The 17,536-nt window shown below is 39.6% G+C and overlaps 1 protein-coding gene across 1 annotated transcript in view; it reads right to left on the bottom strand.

Annotated features, from left to right (window-relative positions):
- Positions 1–17,536, bottom strand: part of LOC126419578 (transformation/transcription domain-associated protein) — a 435,226-nt gene that overhangs the window by 138,171 nt on the left and 279,519 nt on the right. Inside the window, exons 48-49 of the mRNA XM_050086768.1 lie at positions 13,061–13,317; positions 5,638–5,809 (exon numbers count right to left, since the gene is read on the bottom strand). Of these exons, the coding sequence (XP_049942725.1) occupies positions 5,638–5,809; positions 13,061–13,317 (429 nt within the window). The remainder of the gene's footprint in view (positions 1–5,637; positions 5,810–13,060; positions 13,318–17,536) is intronic.

Genomic DNA, 17,536 nt, shown 5'->3' with positions numbered 1-17,536 from the left:
CATAAGGTTCTATGTTACATCACCAAGCCACGAGCACCATTTAAGAGAAAGTAAAAATGGTTTTCTATGTGCCTACCATATGCTAAATACTTCTAATGAGACTGTGATATACTATCAAATACTTATTATATTCAAGCCTGCATTTTTGTGAACGGATACAAATTTCTTATTAGACCACCACCCCATAAGTCTGACTTTGGTCCCAATAAATTCTTTCCTTCCCCAATTTTCCATCACAATGTCAAGTGGTAGAAAACTGCACATCTAACCTCATTACTCACCAAGGCAGCTACCTTACTTCTTTTCTCCAGAGCAACACCACCGATCTGCACGGCTTGGAAAGAGTTACCAGAACAACAAAAAATGAACTGTGCTTCCAATCCATAAACAAGTTTTCAATTAATAACACAATTTCTAGTGAAACATAAGAACTTGATTTATTCCATTTGCATTGTTTACCAAACTTGGGACAGAACAGCCCACTTCATTGATTATGTTGTTACAGGTGACACTGATTGGTGGTGAGCATCTACGACGTACTGTGAGGCTAGTCTTGGGTACTGGAGACCGTAAACCCCCCACATGCTTGCTGAGGAGGTTGCACATGGAGCAGCCGACTGTCAACAGCATCTCTGCATAAACCATCCTCACATTGGGGTGCATTTCTCATGGGGAAGCATGCCAGATGTGGTACACATTGTGGTTGCTGTATGCTTTGAAATGATGTGCTACAGCTCACAAAATGTGCTCCTCTTGTGAACTGTGACCTTAGTGCTCCAGTGGCAGTCAGTTTGTCATTGATCCATTAACTCAGTTTTTTTTTTTTATTACAGGGGGCAGCTAACCCTCTGACCGAACATGCTGAGCTACCGTGCCGGCGGTGGCAGTTGTCAGCTGCATCTAGTGCACAAACTACAAAGATTGTTTACAAAAATGGACATGACAGTTGTGCTTATTCTCTAAGCCTGTACGTCGCACAATAATGAATATCACAGTAAGCAGCTCAGATGAAGAGGAATGGACATCTCTAATCAAAAAGCACTCACAGAAGTTGGATGTACAAATGTATGTGCAATGAAGAACCTTTGGGTAACAGAAAAAAAAAGACATCAATTGATCAACAACAAAAGAAGGAAGTACAAATATGCTAAAGAAAAAAAGAGGAATACAGAAATATATGTTACTAAGAAATGAAATAAATAGGAAGTGCAGGGAAGACAAGGTAAAATGGCAGCAGGAAAAATATGGAGAAACAGAAAGAGAATTGGTCATCAGAAGGATAACTTACGCAGCATATATAAAAGTCAAAACAACCTGAGGTGGAATTAAAAGCAAAGGAGTCAATACTAAGAGTGCAAGAATATTTCCATTGTTAAATGTAGAGGAGACAAGTAGACAGGTGGAAAGAGTACACAGAAGGTCTCTATGAGTGGAAGAAACTGTTTGATGACATGACAGAAGAAGATTTTTAGCAAAGTCTTAGAATAGTTGCAATCAAATAAGATGGACAGAATAAGTAACATTCCTTGCAAATTTCTGACATCAAAGGGGGAAGTGGCAACCAAATAATTACACAAGATCATGTGTAGAATACACAAAAATGGAGACATACCATCTGAAAACATCATCTACACAATTCTTAAGACAGCGACTTCAGATAAGTGTGAAAAGTATTGTACTATCAGTTTGATAACTCTTGTATGAAAATTTCTGACAAGAAAAATATGCAGAAGAATGGAACATAAATATGAGGATATGTTATTTGACAATGAGTAGGTAATGTAAAGCCACCAGAGAGGATGTTCTAACACTGAAGGAAGAGAAGGGGGAGGGGGGGGGGGGGGGGGGAATCAAGACACCTACAACCTTGTAGCATTTGATGACCCAGGAAAAATGTTCGAAAATGTAAAATGATGCAAGATGTATGAAATTATGAGAAAAATAGGTGCAAGGTAGTGGGAAAAAATGAAAAATATGCATAATACCCAAAAAGGAACAATAAGTATGTAAGGCCAAACACAAATTGCTTGGGTTGAGAAGGGTGTATTATGAGGATAAAGCCTTACTCCCCTATTGTTCAATCGGTACTTCGAAGTAGCAACAACAGAAATAAAAGGTAGGATCAAGAGAGGGATTAAAACTCTGGGTGCAAGAAAATCAATGATAAGCTTTGCTAATGACCTTGTTATCTTCCGTGGAAGCAAGAGAGAGTTATAGGGCGTTCTGATAAAATGAACAGTCTATTGGGCGCAGAGTATGAAATAAGAGTAAACAGAACACGAGGAGTAGCAGAAACGAAATTAGTGATAAAATTAACATCAAAACTGGGGACCACAAATTAGAAGTAATGGAGGAATTCTGCTACCTTGGAAGCAAAACAATGTATAATGGGCAATCAGAGAATGCGCAGTGAAGAATCTACATGGCTGTTACAAGGAATATATCAGCTACGTACATTCAGACAGCTAAGCAGCTGCAAAATCTCTGGTGGTGGTTGTTGGGATGTTTAAGGTGGACTAAACAGCTAAGGTCATCAGTCCCCCATTCCAAAACAGGCGAGACATTAAGGCGCGGAGCAGATAAAACCCCAAGGGGAAGGAGACTCCCCCCCCCCAGGCACTAAAGAACACAAATTAGGCAACAAACACTACAGAAAAGAAGAGTACAGACGAACACCAGACAGAAAGAAACAGAAGAAAATAAGATGGCCGGAGACTGGTTGACTGGCCACAAGAACAAAAAAAGGGAAAGAGTCAACCATCCGACGACACACCAAAACAGCAAAATCTCTGTCAAGCGTTGCAAAGAGATAAAAAATTATTGCGCAATCCCATGAAGCTATTGTGAGGCTAGAAGAAACGTTCAATAACCCTGGGCTTGAACTGTAGGCACTTTGAATCATGGTAGGTCAATAATTGGCTATAGTAACTTCAAGAAACATCTGCACATGATGAGAACAGAGAAAGAAGTCTCTAAAGTGCATACTATGTGGTCTCAGGGATAAAACCGCATCACATTTAATCTTCCATTACGAAGGACTGGAGGCCAAAGATATAAAAAAAATATTTGGCTCATTAATTCCTGAAGAAATTGTGGCTAACAGAGCTCTAATAAATGTACAAGGCAAGGAGGGCATAATAACGCACACTAGCATAGGCAAAGAGGGCATTCCTGCCAAAAGAGACCTGCTCGTATCAAACATTCTTTTCTCTCTGTATTCCCTAAATTGAGGAAGAAATTTCTGAAGCTGTACATCTGGAGCACAGTATGGTACGGAAGTGAACCAAGGACTGTAGGGTGGAGTGGAGAGAAAAGACTAACAGTATAAGATGTGATGCTATAGAAGGAACCTGAAAATCAGATAGACTGATGAGATAAGAAACGTGGGGCTTCTCCACCGAATCGGTGAGGATAAAAAAAAAAAAAAAAAAAAAGTAGAATACACTGACAAGAAGAAGGGGTAAAATGAAAGGACATATTAAAACATCAGTTAATAATTTCCATGGTACTAGAGGGAACTGTAGAGGGTAAAAACTGTGGCGGAAGACAGAGGAGGAGGAGATTAGTGTTTAACGTCCCACTGACAACGAGGTCATCAGAGAAGGAGCACCAGATCAGACTATTGGACTAGAGATGGATGGAGAAGGATGATGATGATCATCATGATCATGATCATGATGATGATGATGTTTGGTTTGAGGGTCGGCTCAACTGCGGGGTTATCAATGCCCATACAAATTCCCAACCTTTGCTCAGTCCAATCTTGCCAATTTCATGAATGATGATGAACACCCAGTCTTCTCGGTGCAGGTGAAAATCCCTGACCCCGCCAAGAATCGAATCTGGGACCCCGTGCTTGGGAAACGAGAACGCAACCACAAGAGCTGCGGACTGGATGGAGAAGGTAATGGCCGAGTCCATTCAAAGGAACCAGCCCAGCATTTGCTTAAGCAATTTAGGGAAATCACAGAAAACCTAAATCTGGATGGCCATAAGTGGGTTTGAACCGTCATCCTCCAGTGTGCTAATCACTGCACTACCTCGCTCAGTGTGGGAAGATCAAGATTAATAAATCCAACAAATAATTGAGGTCTTTGTGTGTAAGTGCTACTCTGAGTTGAAGAGGCTGGCACTGGAGAGAAAGCACTGGCAGGGCACAGCATACCAGTTAAGATGACTGATGACAACAAGAAACCGAAAGATGGAGAATTACATTATATTCATCATGTTTTCATTGGTACTGGCATTACAGAAACACATTCCCCATGATAATATTGATGAGGAGAAGAATCTGACATTATTTGACAGCAAGATTAGTGGTGACCTTCTAGAGTACATGGCATTGCTTAAATATTTAGGAGTAAGGCAAGGAAGTATGCAAAATACATAATATGTAAGGTGAAAGGAAGACTTAGATTTCTTGGATGAGTTCTGGGACAGTGCTGTCCATCTGCAAAGTAAATCGTGTAAAAGATGCTACAGCGACCATTCCTAGAACATTATTTTATAGAAATGTGGATCACAAAACTGTATTAATTTTTTATAACACATCATTTTTCTCACAGGATGGCAACATAGTGAAAGAACTGGAAGCGAGGTGTAGCAAGGCTAATGCAGTGAGCGCTCAGCTACGATCTACTCTCTTCTGCAAGAAGGAAGTCAGTACCAAGACTAAGTTATCTGTGCACCGTTCAATCTTTCGACCAACTTTGTTGTATGGGAGCGAAAGCTGGGTGGATTCAGGTGACCTTATCAACAAGGTTGAGGTTACGGATATGAAAGAGGCCAGGATTATTGCAGGTACTAGTAGATGGGAACAATGGCAGGAGGGTGTCCACAATGAGGAAATCAAAGAAAAACTGGGAATGAACTCTATAGATGTAGCATCAGGGCGAACAGGCTTAGATGGTGGGGTCATGTTACACGCATGGGAGAAGCAAGGTTACCCAAGAGACTCATGGGTTCAGCAGTAGAGGGTAGGAGGAGTCGGGGCAGACCAAGGAGAAGGTACATGGATTCGGTTAAGAATGATTTTGAAGTAATAGGTTTAACATCAGAAGATGCACCAATGTTAGCACTGAATAGGGGATCATGGAGGAATTTTATAAGGGGGACTATGCTCCAGACTGAACGCTGAAAGGCATAATCAGTCTTAAATGATGATGATGATGATCATCATTTTTCGCCATTTTCTGGTGTTGCAGTTTTTGCATTACACCACTGTCAAGAGTAAATATTCAACATTGTGAATGGCAAGTACAGATGGAAAGTTGTAACAGTACTAAAGTAGGGTTGTGTACCATTTCAAGCAATGGATGCAACAGCTGTGATTACTGAGTCAGCAGCACTTTACACCTTGTATAAGAATTATAAGAATATGAAAAAAGGTGGCCATGTGCAGAGGCATATAGACAGTCACCATTCTATCATCAAATACACAAATGGAACAGGTTAGAAAATCACTTACACTGGTACAAAGTACCATCCACCCCACACATATAGGTATGAACATTTACTTAATGTACATTACAGGATCATGATTTCATTTAACTGCTGTTATAAAAGCACTGAAAGTATCGACAGTAGATAATTATCACAGTACTGATGGTAGCGAATTATCACAGCTTTACATATTACCTTCCAAGCTACGTCTTTCGGGCAGCTTTGCTCCAGCCTTGTTAAAGCTTCCTTTGTTGTATTCCAATTGGGAACTCGCCATGATGTTTCCAGCAGCAGTAGAGGATTGCAAGCACTTTTGTCATTTGCATACTCTAGAAGTATGTCCCACTGATTCAGTTCCTTTGAACACCTGAGTAGAGCAATAAAAATTGGATTGTCATTAGTATCTGCAAGCTGTTCCTTCTCACATCTTTCCATCTTTAGTATTCCATTTAAATTACTTCACTAAATGTAATCTGTTTGTAATTCTCGAATTAAGTGGACGGAAGGGGGCAAGATCCACAGAAAATATGGTAAAACTTAATTAACTTGTCATAGGATGTATATGTGGACAAAGGAAAAAAATTTCCTGGTTTTTCCCGAACGTTCCAGTTAAAAATACATTTTTTCTTGGTAAAAATATACTTATTCCATGTTAAGTGACGGTATACTTACCCTCTGAACTGTAAAAACTATCAGTCCTTTGAATGGTTAATGTTTTATACACCGGCATAGAACTTCCCGGCGTTTCAGGACACGAAAAACAGCATTAAAAAAAAAAAAATTAAAAAAATAAAAAGTTTTGGAAAGATCTCTGATGTGCAGCAACACGTCCGCAGCATATTTCGTTATTACGAAAGCATAAATTAGAATTCCACAAAACACAGCTTGTTAGTTTTCAACGTGTTGAAATCGATACTGCGATGACCTCTTGTAAGCAATTCATGGGTCATGTCACGTGATCTCACCAGCCGATGACAGCAGATATTCAGAACACAAGACATGTGATGTAGCCAGTCAATAGCAAACATCACTGTGAAGTAGCACAAATAGGAAAAGTTAATGGTTTAAATTAATACACAAGTTGTAGCTACAAGAAAAGCTACGCTTTCACATATAATATTGGTCTCGAAGATTAATAAGCTACATGAGAAGCTAAGCTTTCACATGTAATATTGGTCTTTTTTGCGTGTGTTATGCTTTAAGATACATCACAAAAACGTGCCACTAAAATTTTAAAATAATGACATAAATATCCGGTCTTTGGGGCTCTACGTTCTTCTAAGTGGCTGGTCCTCAAAGTGAGTCCAACTCTCTGTGATTTAAGAAACTCATTGCGCTTTCTCACACGTAACATAATTCATTTTGCGTAAAAGGAAATTTACTTTGAAAATAACACTTTTCAATTCGTAATATTTTCTCGAGACCTGTTAGAAATAGGTTCATTTCAGTAGTTGCCAGTGAGGGCCAGAAAACAGGCATTAATGCGCGTGTGCAGCTATGATGATGTAGGAAGCCCATATGTTCATATGTATAAAGTATAAAAAAGATCTCATAGTAACTCATAAAAGAAACAGGGCATCAGAGCATACTCCAAGAGCATTGGAATTTTGTAAACCATACTAAAATGCATAATTCGGCTTGAAGTGCATATTCGTATTTTTATGTCCAAATTCACAATGAAGTAGGTCCCAGCCTGATATAAGCTTTTCAGTGTTGTTTTCGGGATGTAAATTTTCTTTGAGTACCAGAGCCATACTATCTCATGTTTCGTTCTTTATTATGGCATAATGCCATACATGCCAGCAGATGACTCAACTGTGCATGTGTATGATCCTGCTGGCAACTGCTCAAACAAACCTAATGTAAACAGCAGTGACGTCACACTCATCGGAAGTAGTTTGTTGTTACGAAGTATTGCATAAGTTTTCATCCTAAGGCCTATGATACATTTTGCGGTTGGCAGAAGCTTGTGTGCACATGGTGTTTTGTTGTTGTAAATGGCACATTTCCTTTGCAGCTCAAGTTTTATTTTGCTTTTTTTCTCTCGTTTATGTTTTATTGCTGCAGTATTACTCTGCAGCAGCGGGATACAGTAACACTCTTTGTTAGAGTATCAGTTCTTATAAGGCAAAATAACAAAAATTCAACTGAAAACGAAAACAATGAAAAATTCCAGGATTTTTCCCGATTTTATCCCAGATGAAAAAATTCTCAGGCTTTTCCCTGTTGTCCCAGGTCGTTAACACCCTGACATAGTCAACAGTCAAGGAGCTGTACTACTTAAAAATTAACAATGAAAATTGCAGCACACTAGATCAGCTGTTAAATGATTTCTACAGCCACCACTAGCTCCTCCAAACAATATAGGATGGTGTCCTTTTTAAATTCCACATTACTTACCCATCTCACATCAACATCTCTTCCAGCAAAAGCCTTTAATCTGCCTTGTACTGTCTCATCTTGGAGTAGTGTCTTTGATTCCTAATTATTATGTCTTGCGTCCCGAGTTCGCTACTAGCCACTGCTTGGATTTTGAACAGAAATCATCAGCAACTGCTGCCCGATAATTCCAGTATAAAGAGCCATCCCCCATTCAACTAATGGTCTTGTCAAAGAGAACAAAGAAACGGATAGAGCACGCTATTACAATGCTGCCCACCAGGCACAGGCATCCAAGAGCGCCATAAACGTATCCATTGGCTTGCACAGGTAGAATAGGACCCATGTAGGGAGAAATTTAGAAGGTATGTCACTCAAGAGTACACTGCCATTCACCAGCGTCCTCTTATCTCATCGGGCCCACAGTGGTGCCACCGAATTCAGTTGCACTAAGCTGTGAATGCAATGCTGTTCCTCAGTACATTTCCCATGCTGATCACAAACAATTATATCTTTTAGCTCGGATAAATTTTAAAACTACTACTGTTTTAACTAGTCAAGCTTTAAGTCTTACATAGTGACAGAAGGCATTTGTGAAAATGTACTCAGCCATTCAGGTGATACAGACATGAGCTCTCCTTTGGAAATCACAGTAATCCTGTCATGATCTGCAATTTCTTTTGCACCAGGCTGATAATTTCTTGTTTGACCTCCCTGTGGACTTTCAAAGTTATTGCATTTGAAGACCGTGTCCTGGCAGGCACTTCAATACACTAAGTGCCTCATATTCAGTGGAACATTATGAACAATTGGACTCAACATTTAAAAGCAAGTTGTCTTCACTTAAAACTCAGATGTTGTTGTAACAATGGTCACTGTTTAAATTGGCACCTAGTTGATAGGCAAGTGACTGGAAAAGCAGTTTTTGTAATCTGCACTGACTTCTCCCACAGCATACAATTATTTGAGGAGACAGAACTATTCTTTGCCCTTGTGTTATACACTACAAATACGCGCAAAGCAGCTTGAGTGTAGTCTAGGAATTTTAAAAGAGGTAACAAACTTACTTACAGCTGCAGGATAAATGTTTGAAACATTGAAAGAGTTACGTATTCTTGCCTTCAATAAAACAAGCATTGTTAATCTAATAAGTAACATCATCTGATGCAATACTTCAGAACACATCCTGCAGCTTACTTTCAGCAAGGAAGCAGCTAGTACATCATGACTTTGTCATCACAATTACCAGCGAGCTATTACATACAATACTAATAGAACAAGAAGGATCAGAATTATGTTGCTTGTGACACAGGAGCTAAAAATTTAGAAGTATGGAAGCAGCTGGGACTATCAACACACACAACTTATTTCTCAAACCAAGCAGATCCTAACAGGATAGTATGGGCATTCCATAATGTTCACATTCTTGACACTGCTAAGAAACCGCAAACTAGATAAAGAACTCATTTTGCCAGGTGTAATGACCATGACCAGGAGCTTGGTAAAGGATCTGTTAAGAGTCTCAAAAGAGAGATCTTTCAATTGCATTTCTTATACAGAGGTAAATCTTGAATATTACTGGGTCTGCAAGACAAAGTTTGAGGATAGTTGTACAGTTACTTTCATGGCACTTTGTGCAAGCTGTGAAAAATGTGCTGAAGTAAATGTGATGGTACTTTTACTGAACTAGTAAACTATACTTGTCAAACTGAGACCCCGAAGAAGAGAAGATTTTTCTGAGAAGTGTATAAAACTTCAAACTTAAAAACAGGAATATACTTTAAGTCCATTTTTTTAACTTCGTTCATCTATGACTGTAGAAAGTAGAATAAGTGTCCAAGCATTTTAGAAAAGGAGTTTTGACATCAGTCTTCCACATCTCCAAAAACTTTCTCCATCCTCCAGGAACACTCATCCCATAACACTACTGTCAATTTTAACACTACTGTCAATTTTTCTGCCAAAAATCTGACCCCTGCAGCAGCTAAGTGCTTTCTAAAGGTCTCACCTTCAGCCCTACACCTAATTTCAACCATGCTGGATTTGTATGGGACCTTCTTTCCTTTACTCATTCTATGCAGTGGAAACATTTCTTCACAACACACCGCACAGACAACAGCCACACTGAAGCCCAAATAGAACCTTGTTTACAGCAATTCCAACCTCCCACCAACTGTTATCCACATCCACTTCCACCCAGTCATCCTCCGGTAATTTTCCACGAATTCCTCACTTCCAACTTGGCCTACCTTCCTTTCCTAAATGCTTCCTAGTGAGTATAACATTACTCCTGTGCAACACACTGCTATCCATAACCTGGAAAACAATCCATACCTTCTCATTCTTCCCACCTACAAAGTCTACACCGCAGTGGTCATGAATCATACTGACTCCACCAATTTTTCGACACCTCTGCAAACTAACCTTACAACCATGATCCCATCCCAGAAGTCCATGACCTCAAGCAGCTTCTCAAGACCTTAGGTCCATCCCAAAACTTGACACCTGAATATCTTCCTCCTGGCACCAGCAATCCCAAGCTCTCTTACCTCTTATTTACTCCATAATCCCAATCCCACAGGTCTCTCTATTGGGCTTCACATTATGACTAAGTACAATACTTTCACAGAACGAACCTCTGTCTTTGTTGATCAACACCTCCAAACTACAGTCCATAGCCTCCCATCCTAGATTCGAGACATTGCTAACTTCCTTCACCACCTCTTGACAGTTCATGTCCTGTTACCAACAGGCTCCTTGTTGGTCCTTGCGGACGCCATATCCCTGTACACCAACATCCTGCAGGCCAATGGCTTTGCAGCAATGGAACACTATCTTTCTCAACATCCTCCTGTTACGAAACCACCACCTCTTATCCTCTTGGCTAGGAGCCAACCACATCCTAACTTACAATTATTTCACTTTCAAAGCCAAATCTATGAACAAATACATGGTACTGCCTTGGGTACTTGCATGGCATCATTCTATGTGAACTTATTTATGGATCACTTGGATGAATCCTTCAAATCCAGTCAACACCTAGATGCTGATCTCCACCTCTCACTTAGCTCCATAAATATGTTGGTTGGCTCACCAACCACCAACAGTACTTCCACTTTGGCAACTGTCACCCATTCGATATCAAAAAGTCTTTTCCCTACAGCCTTGCAGCCTGTGAATGCCGCATGTGCAGTGGAAAGTGAAATATACCAATAACCTAACCAGAGCCTTTACTAACAGACTATAACCTAAATAGCTCATCCATAAACAAGTCTCCTGTGCCATCTGCTCCTTTGATCATCCAGTATCACTCCAGCCTTTGAAAAGCTCAACCACATCCTCCCCCAGAGTTTCAACTTCCTCTTGTCATACCCTGAGAAGAAGGATATCCTACCCACATTCCTGGAAGTAGTGTTCTGTCACCCACCCAACCTATAGATATCCTTGTTCATCCCTATTCCAATCCTATTCTAATACTGCACCCCATGGGTTGTTCTCTTGTGGTGGGCCCAGGAGACCTGTTCCATATACCCTCCCATCAATTCTAGTACAGTCCAGTCACAGGCATTTCCATCCCAATAAAAGCCAGGGCCACACGTGAAAACAGCCATATTATATATCAACTAAGCTGCATTTCCAGTACAGCATTCAGCATGGCCATAACAAGAAACCAGCTGCCAACTTACATGAATGTCCACTGTCAAACTGTGGCAAACCACAAACTTGACCATAAAGTTGCCGAACATGCTGCGTATCACGACACAAATTACTTCAACAGCTGTTTAACTACACTGGCCATTTGGGTACTGTCTTCCATCATAAGTTTCTCTGAACTATGCAGATAAGAAGTCTCTCTACAGTACATACTATGCTCTTGCAGTCTACCTGGCCTAAACCTAAACTAACCTGTTCATACTAACTCACCTTTCCTTGCCTTTTTGCTACCCCGTTCTATCCATACCGCTCCCTCCCCATTCGGAGCATGCACTTCCTTTTCCCACCACTTTCACTCCCCCCCCCCCCCCCCCCCCCCATGGGGGCAGCTGTAAAGGGTATAAATATACTATCCATTAGTGACATATGAACATTTGTGCTGGACAGAGACTCGGACCAAGATTTCTTGTTTATTATCTAAATCACTTTGGCTATCCGTGCATACTCCCCAGAATGATCCAAACCTCCATGTCACACTGTCTACATCCTTAATGTCATGGTCCACTATAATCACCACCTCATGTTGCAACATTACTTGTATTGTCACAACAGGGAGAAAGACATCACAAGGTATAGAGACTGGTGCTGTTATCGTTGTATTTCAGACTAAGCTGAAGGCACAATGATTACAGGTGTGTGACTCTAGCACAGTATGACACAAGGAAGCGTAACATGTACGGGTTTGGGATGATTCAGGGAGCATGCACAGATACCTGAAGTGGTTAAGGCGACCGCTTGTGATAACCAGAAAATCCGGGTTTCAGTCCTGGTCTGGTACAAATTTTCACGTCATTAATGGGTTGCACATCTATACCAAATACAGCTGGTGCTAAGGAATTCGTAGTCAGTGGATACAGATTGAAATTCCATGCAGTTGGAAACTTCTACACATTGTAAAGCAAAATTTGATTTCTGGTACAAGAGGCCTAGGCACGTTGTAGGGAGCCACACTGTAATTAAAGTCACTGACCAAATCTGGAATGAAGATACACTGAAGTGCTAAATTATACACCTACTCTAAGAATGCAACCAACAGTAGATTGCATCGTATGGAGCATGCTGCCCCTTTGCTCCCAACAGAAGCACCAGAAAAGGTTTGTCGTGAAACATGTAAGGCATTTATGTTTACATTCAACCTCTCCAAAAAAGAATAAGCAGCAATCAGAAATCTGTGGTATGACAAAGAAACTAGATCTGCTAAATGATAAGGGGCAACACTATTACCCTTATGTCACATGTGGACTACAATAAGGAGATTTTTTTCATTCTTTTGAATGCCTAGAGACAGACAGACATCACTCCTACAAATAAATCCTTGCAGGAGTCATGTTGTGGAAAGTAATGGACTCCTTTATAGTGGCCTGGTGCCCACAACTGGTCATGAAAATAAATTTATTTTTAAGCATATGGACCTGCTATTTAATCAAATCCTCTTTATTTTATTACACTTTTGTTGGAGTTTCTAGTAATCCATTCTAGTCCACTAACAAAATGATTGACTCTTCAACACAAGACTCATACATACCGAATCCAATGGTCCTCCCACAGCTTCATCTCCGTCTGCACAACACCTGGTGTAGTTGCGCCAGAAAAGTCGCTGCGAACTTTACTCATTGCGACTTCGTAAGCTCCCTGAGCGTGTTCAAAGAAGCCTTGCTGCTCATACATGATGGCAATATTCGTCTCGCGGTAGCGAGCATGTTTCTGCCACAGGCCAGCCCACATGTCCTCCTCACTCAACATTGAGTACATGTCAGAAAGAGCATCAAGAACTTCTTGCCACTGTAAGGAAAATATTCAAAAATAAAATTTCTACTCTCAGTAACATTAAAACTTGAATATCACTTTCCAGGAAAGTTTCACTATACTAACAACCAGAATGGAACAAGGCAGTTTATCACAGGGTAATCAGAAGACCGGAGTAGAATACAAACAATGGAAAATATAAAGGCAACTGGGCTGTTGTGCCTAACAGTTTACCTATGTGTGTATGTGGAAATGCTTGTCTCATTTCTCTGTTAGCTCTGAGAAAGGACACTTTCCGAAAGTTCAACTGTCACACGTCTGTGCTGTCTACAGCTCATTCTCAATGACAATTTGCAAGATTGAAGATACAAATATACAACATGCCATGCAAGGTTCATGCTTAGTATCACAAGTTCAAGAGAAGAAGAAGAAGAAGAAGAAGAAGACTTGCTGAAATAAACTTCTGGCAATGTTAATAAAGATGCTGAATATTGCTGGAGAAGGTTTCCACACAAAACAATTTTTGCAGCAATTAGCAAAAAAATATGAAATGATAATGAATAAAATCTGTCTTTCTTTCATTGCTCGGATTTATAAAAATTCTGTGGGGTAGTATAAGCGATCTCATTCATATCTTTGTCACTATATGACAAACCTGTACTGCAGAGAAACAAACTTGATTATTTGCTACAAACTGATAAGTGTAGTGACTTTGCTGTTCTAATTGTAATTGTAAAATAATAAGAGGCATATGTACATATTAATAACTAGCAGAGTTGTAAAAATACTCTGATGCTCCGCAGAGCTCTGCAGTATTGTATGAAAGGAGTGAGGCATACAGATTATTGCAATGTGCAGGACACCAACTGTCACACACAAAGAGCGGTTGCAGTGCAGGGAGAGGCTGTAGCTGGCAAAAGTCACCACATCAAACAAGTTGAGTTGGCCCACCATTCAATTGAGATCTGAACGTGTTGGAAAAACACTTAACAGCTACACTCACACAATAAGTGGGTGCTGTGCAATTGCTTGTAAATGTCGATAAGTAAGGAAAGATGGGATAAAACAAAGTTTTGGCATTAATCTCCACATTGCCAGAAGATGGTATTGTCACAGTACAGCCATCAGTCCTTAAATCTCCTTCTCTTTCTCTTGAACTGAAGTTGTAATACACATTTCAATACAGTAATTTTTCTTAAAATAACACTTAAGACTCAAACTGTCCAATGGGGCTGAATAATACACCAAAGTCAAAATGTAAACAGTCCATTCCACAGGAAAGGTGACTTATGTGAAATAAAATAAAAGGTGCTGTTTATTTTTAGTTTACATGACTTTTTATTCAAACTAGACTGTTTGTGAGTCAATAAGCATCTTGAAGCACTATAAAGTTTTTCAAAACAATTGTGATACTGTGATACTCAAAATTTGAAATTGTTACAGTACTATGGTTGTAGCCTTTTAGATACATAAAATCATGTCAAAATACTTTCCTTTCATTACCATTTTCAGTTTAGGAAATAACCAGACTTCACATGGAAACAAATCAGGCAAATAAGGAGGGTGTTCAAGCACCACCATACATTTTTGAACCAAGAAATCATATATGATCTTGCTTTTGTGCACCAGTGCCTAGTTGGGCAACAAATACAGGGTGAGATGTAATATTAAGTGATTTTAAAAAACATGTGAAACAAGCTGCATCGGAGAGAGGTGGAGGGGATAGTGTCAGTTACGTTTGGCATGAAATAGCATTTAGTTGTAATGGAGCACTGGACCCTGTGGGGTACGCATGATGCTGTGCATCATGCATACGCTTTCAAAGCATTTTATCAAAACAGTAGTTCATACTAGCTAGAATGTCGTGTATTCCGAAAGCACTTTAACATTAATTTGAATAGGCCGGTGCCATCTGTCAGTACAATTAAAACATAGGTTGAGAACTTTGAGGAGACAGAGTCAATGACAAAGAAGAAAACTGGGAGACTAAAAACTGTGTACACACCTGAGAACATCGAGCGTGTAAGCGTTGCCACTGTGAGAACCTCTCGTTGCTCAGCTCGCCCTCACAACACTATACTTGGCATTTAAAACATATCGTTATGAAGACTTTTACACCAAGATTTGCACTTTCAGCCATACAAAATCCAAATGGTTCAGACCCATAAGGAAACAGATTATGTGAGCCAAAGCCAGTTCTGCTTAGAATTTTTGGGCATGATTTATCAAGATGAGGACATTGTAAACTGTTTGTGGATCAATGATTAAGCTCATTTCCTTCCCTCCAGTTATGTGAACAAGCAGAACTTTAGATTTTGGTGTGACGTTAATTCTAGAGAACTGTATCAGCAACCATTGCACTCTGCAAAAGTTTCTGTGTGGTTTGCCATGTCTTCATTAGGGATCATAGGAATATACTTTTTTGAAGATGGCCTTGGCAATGCTGTAACAGTGACTTTGCAAAGATAAGCAGACATGTCAGAAAACTTTTTTACTCCACAACTTGCACACTATGGAGTGAATGATGAGATGTTTTTTCCAGTAGGATGGAGCAACCTCCCACACTATTCAGGTAAGCATGAATATTGTCAATCATTTGTTTTCAAATCATGTGATCTCCCAAAATGGGGATATTGCGTGGCACTCTCATTAACCACACCTCACAACATAACATTTTTCTTGTGGGGTTATCTGAAAAGCGAAGTCTATCAAGATAATCCTCCTCAAACAACTGAAACCCTGAAAGATCGGATCCAACACGAAGTTGTTCAAATACCACTGGCAATGCTGCACAATGTGATGAGGCACTTCAAGGTTCAACTGGAGGAATGTGTGTGTCAAAATGGATACCATCTTACCAGAGTTACCTTCAAAAAATAACCGATGTTCTACTACTGCAGAAAATGATTTTTCATGTATTTTATGATAACAAAATTAAAAAACATTAACAAAGTGTTTTTACTTAACATCCTTTTAAAAATCACTCTTCATTATGCCTCACCCTGTACCACGTTCCTTGATGCTGGTATTCAGGTCGAACCTGAACAGTCCTCACCCATAAACGGTTTAAAATGTCCAGGCAGTAATCTGCACTCACCATTTGACCTTCTGACGCAATTCCTTTTGAATCAAGAAAACAGTGAGCAGTGCCTTGACGTGACTTTTCTGAATATGCACTTTTTTCTGTCCCTGAGATTCTGGACCTTTTCACCCAAACTTTGGCACTTTATAAGTAGCTAATATTGACAACAACAAGTTCCATCATCAGCTGTTATGATGCATGACATTAAGCCTGCGTCCCTAGCAGCCAGTATTTTCACATCTCTCAAGTGTTTCAGTCTGTAATCTCTTTGATTGTCAGTAACTGAGTGGGGCACAAAGTGACAACACATTAATTTTTTGCCTGAACTCTCAGTTAGAATGTGATGCACAGTTGTTTTAGCAGTACCCTTGAGCTCCTCAATCAACCTAGTAAATGTACACCAGGAATTTTGAAGCATTTCACCCACTTTCTGAATGTATTCTTCAACTCTTTTTGTCAATGATACTCCTGGATGTAGACCATCTCCTCTCTATCATCACGAAACCTTGCATACCACTTAAAAATGTTTTTATGACTCCTGCTTCACTCCCATAAACAATTTGACTCCTTTCAAAATTGTCTGTGGTACTTTCACCAAATTTAAATCATTACTTAATGTTCGGATGTTGCAACATTGTTTCTTACTAAAGTCCAAAACATACTGCTAAAATTTTGGTTATTACGAGCAGTCTGTGATGCCATCATTGTTAAATTTAAAATGAAACACAGTTGAAATACCTTGCTGGTTAATTCACGCATCCATTAACAGATGGCTTTCAAAGTTACACGAATATAAAATCAGTCAAGTTTCCTGTGGGGTGCACTGTGTACAGCCTCAGCAGAACCAGTGTTTCTTCAAAACTATGTCTGGCAATGAACTTGAGCAAAGGATAGGAACATGAATTCTTGTGTGTTACATATATAATTAACCAGAGTAATTTTCTTATTCATGCGAGTGTTCGACACTCAAAAAATTCATCTTCATTAACAAAAATGATTTGTTGTAACCACCAGTTTAGAAATTAACTTCCTTTTGACTACTGAATCCTGCACTAAATAAAAGCAGCTTTCTCTAAATCTTTCAATTAAGTTTTCATCAGTCTGACTGGAATATTATCATGACACATGGCACCACCGAGTCATTCTTAATAAGTTTCTGTCATGTTTATGCTG

Source organism: Schistocerca serialis, chromosome 1 (assembly GCF_023864345.2).
Source record: "Schistocerca serialis cubense isolate TAMUIC-IGC-003099 chromosome 1, iqSchSeri2.2, whole genome shotgun sequence".
NCBI classification, from domain to species: Eukaryota; Metazoa; Arthropoda; class Insecta; order Orthoptera; family Acrididae; genus Schistocerca; species Schistocerca serialis.
This window is presented reverse-complemented; position numbering and strand designations above follow the sequence as displayed.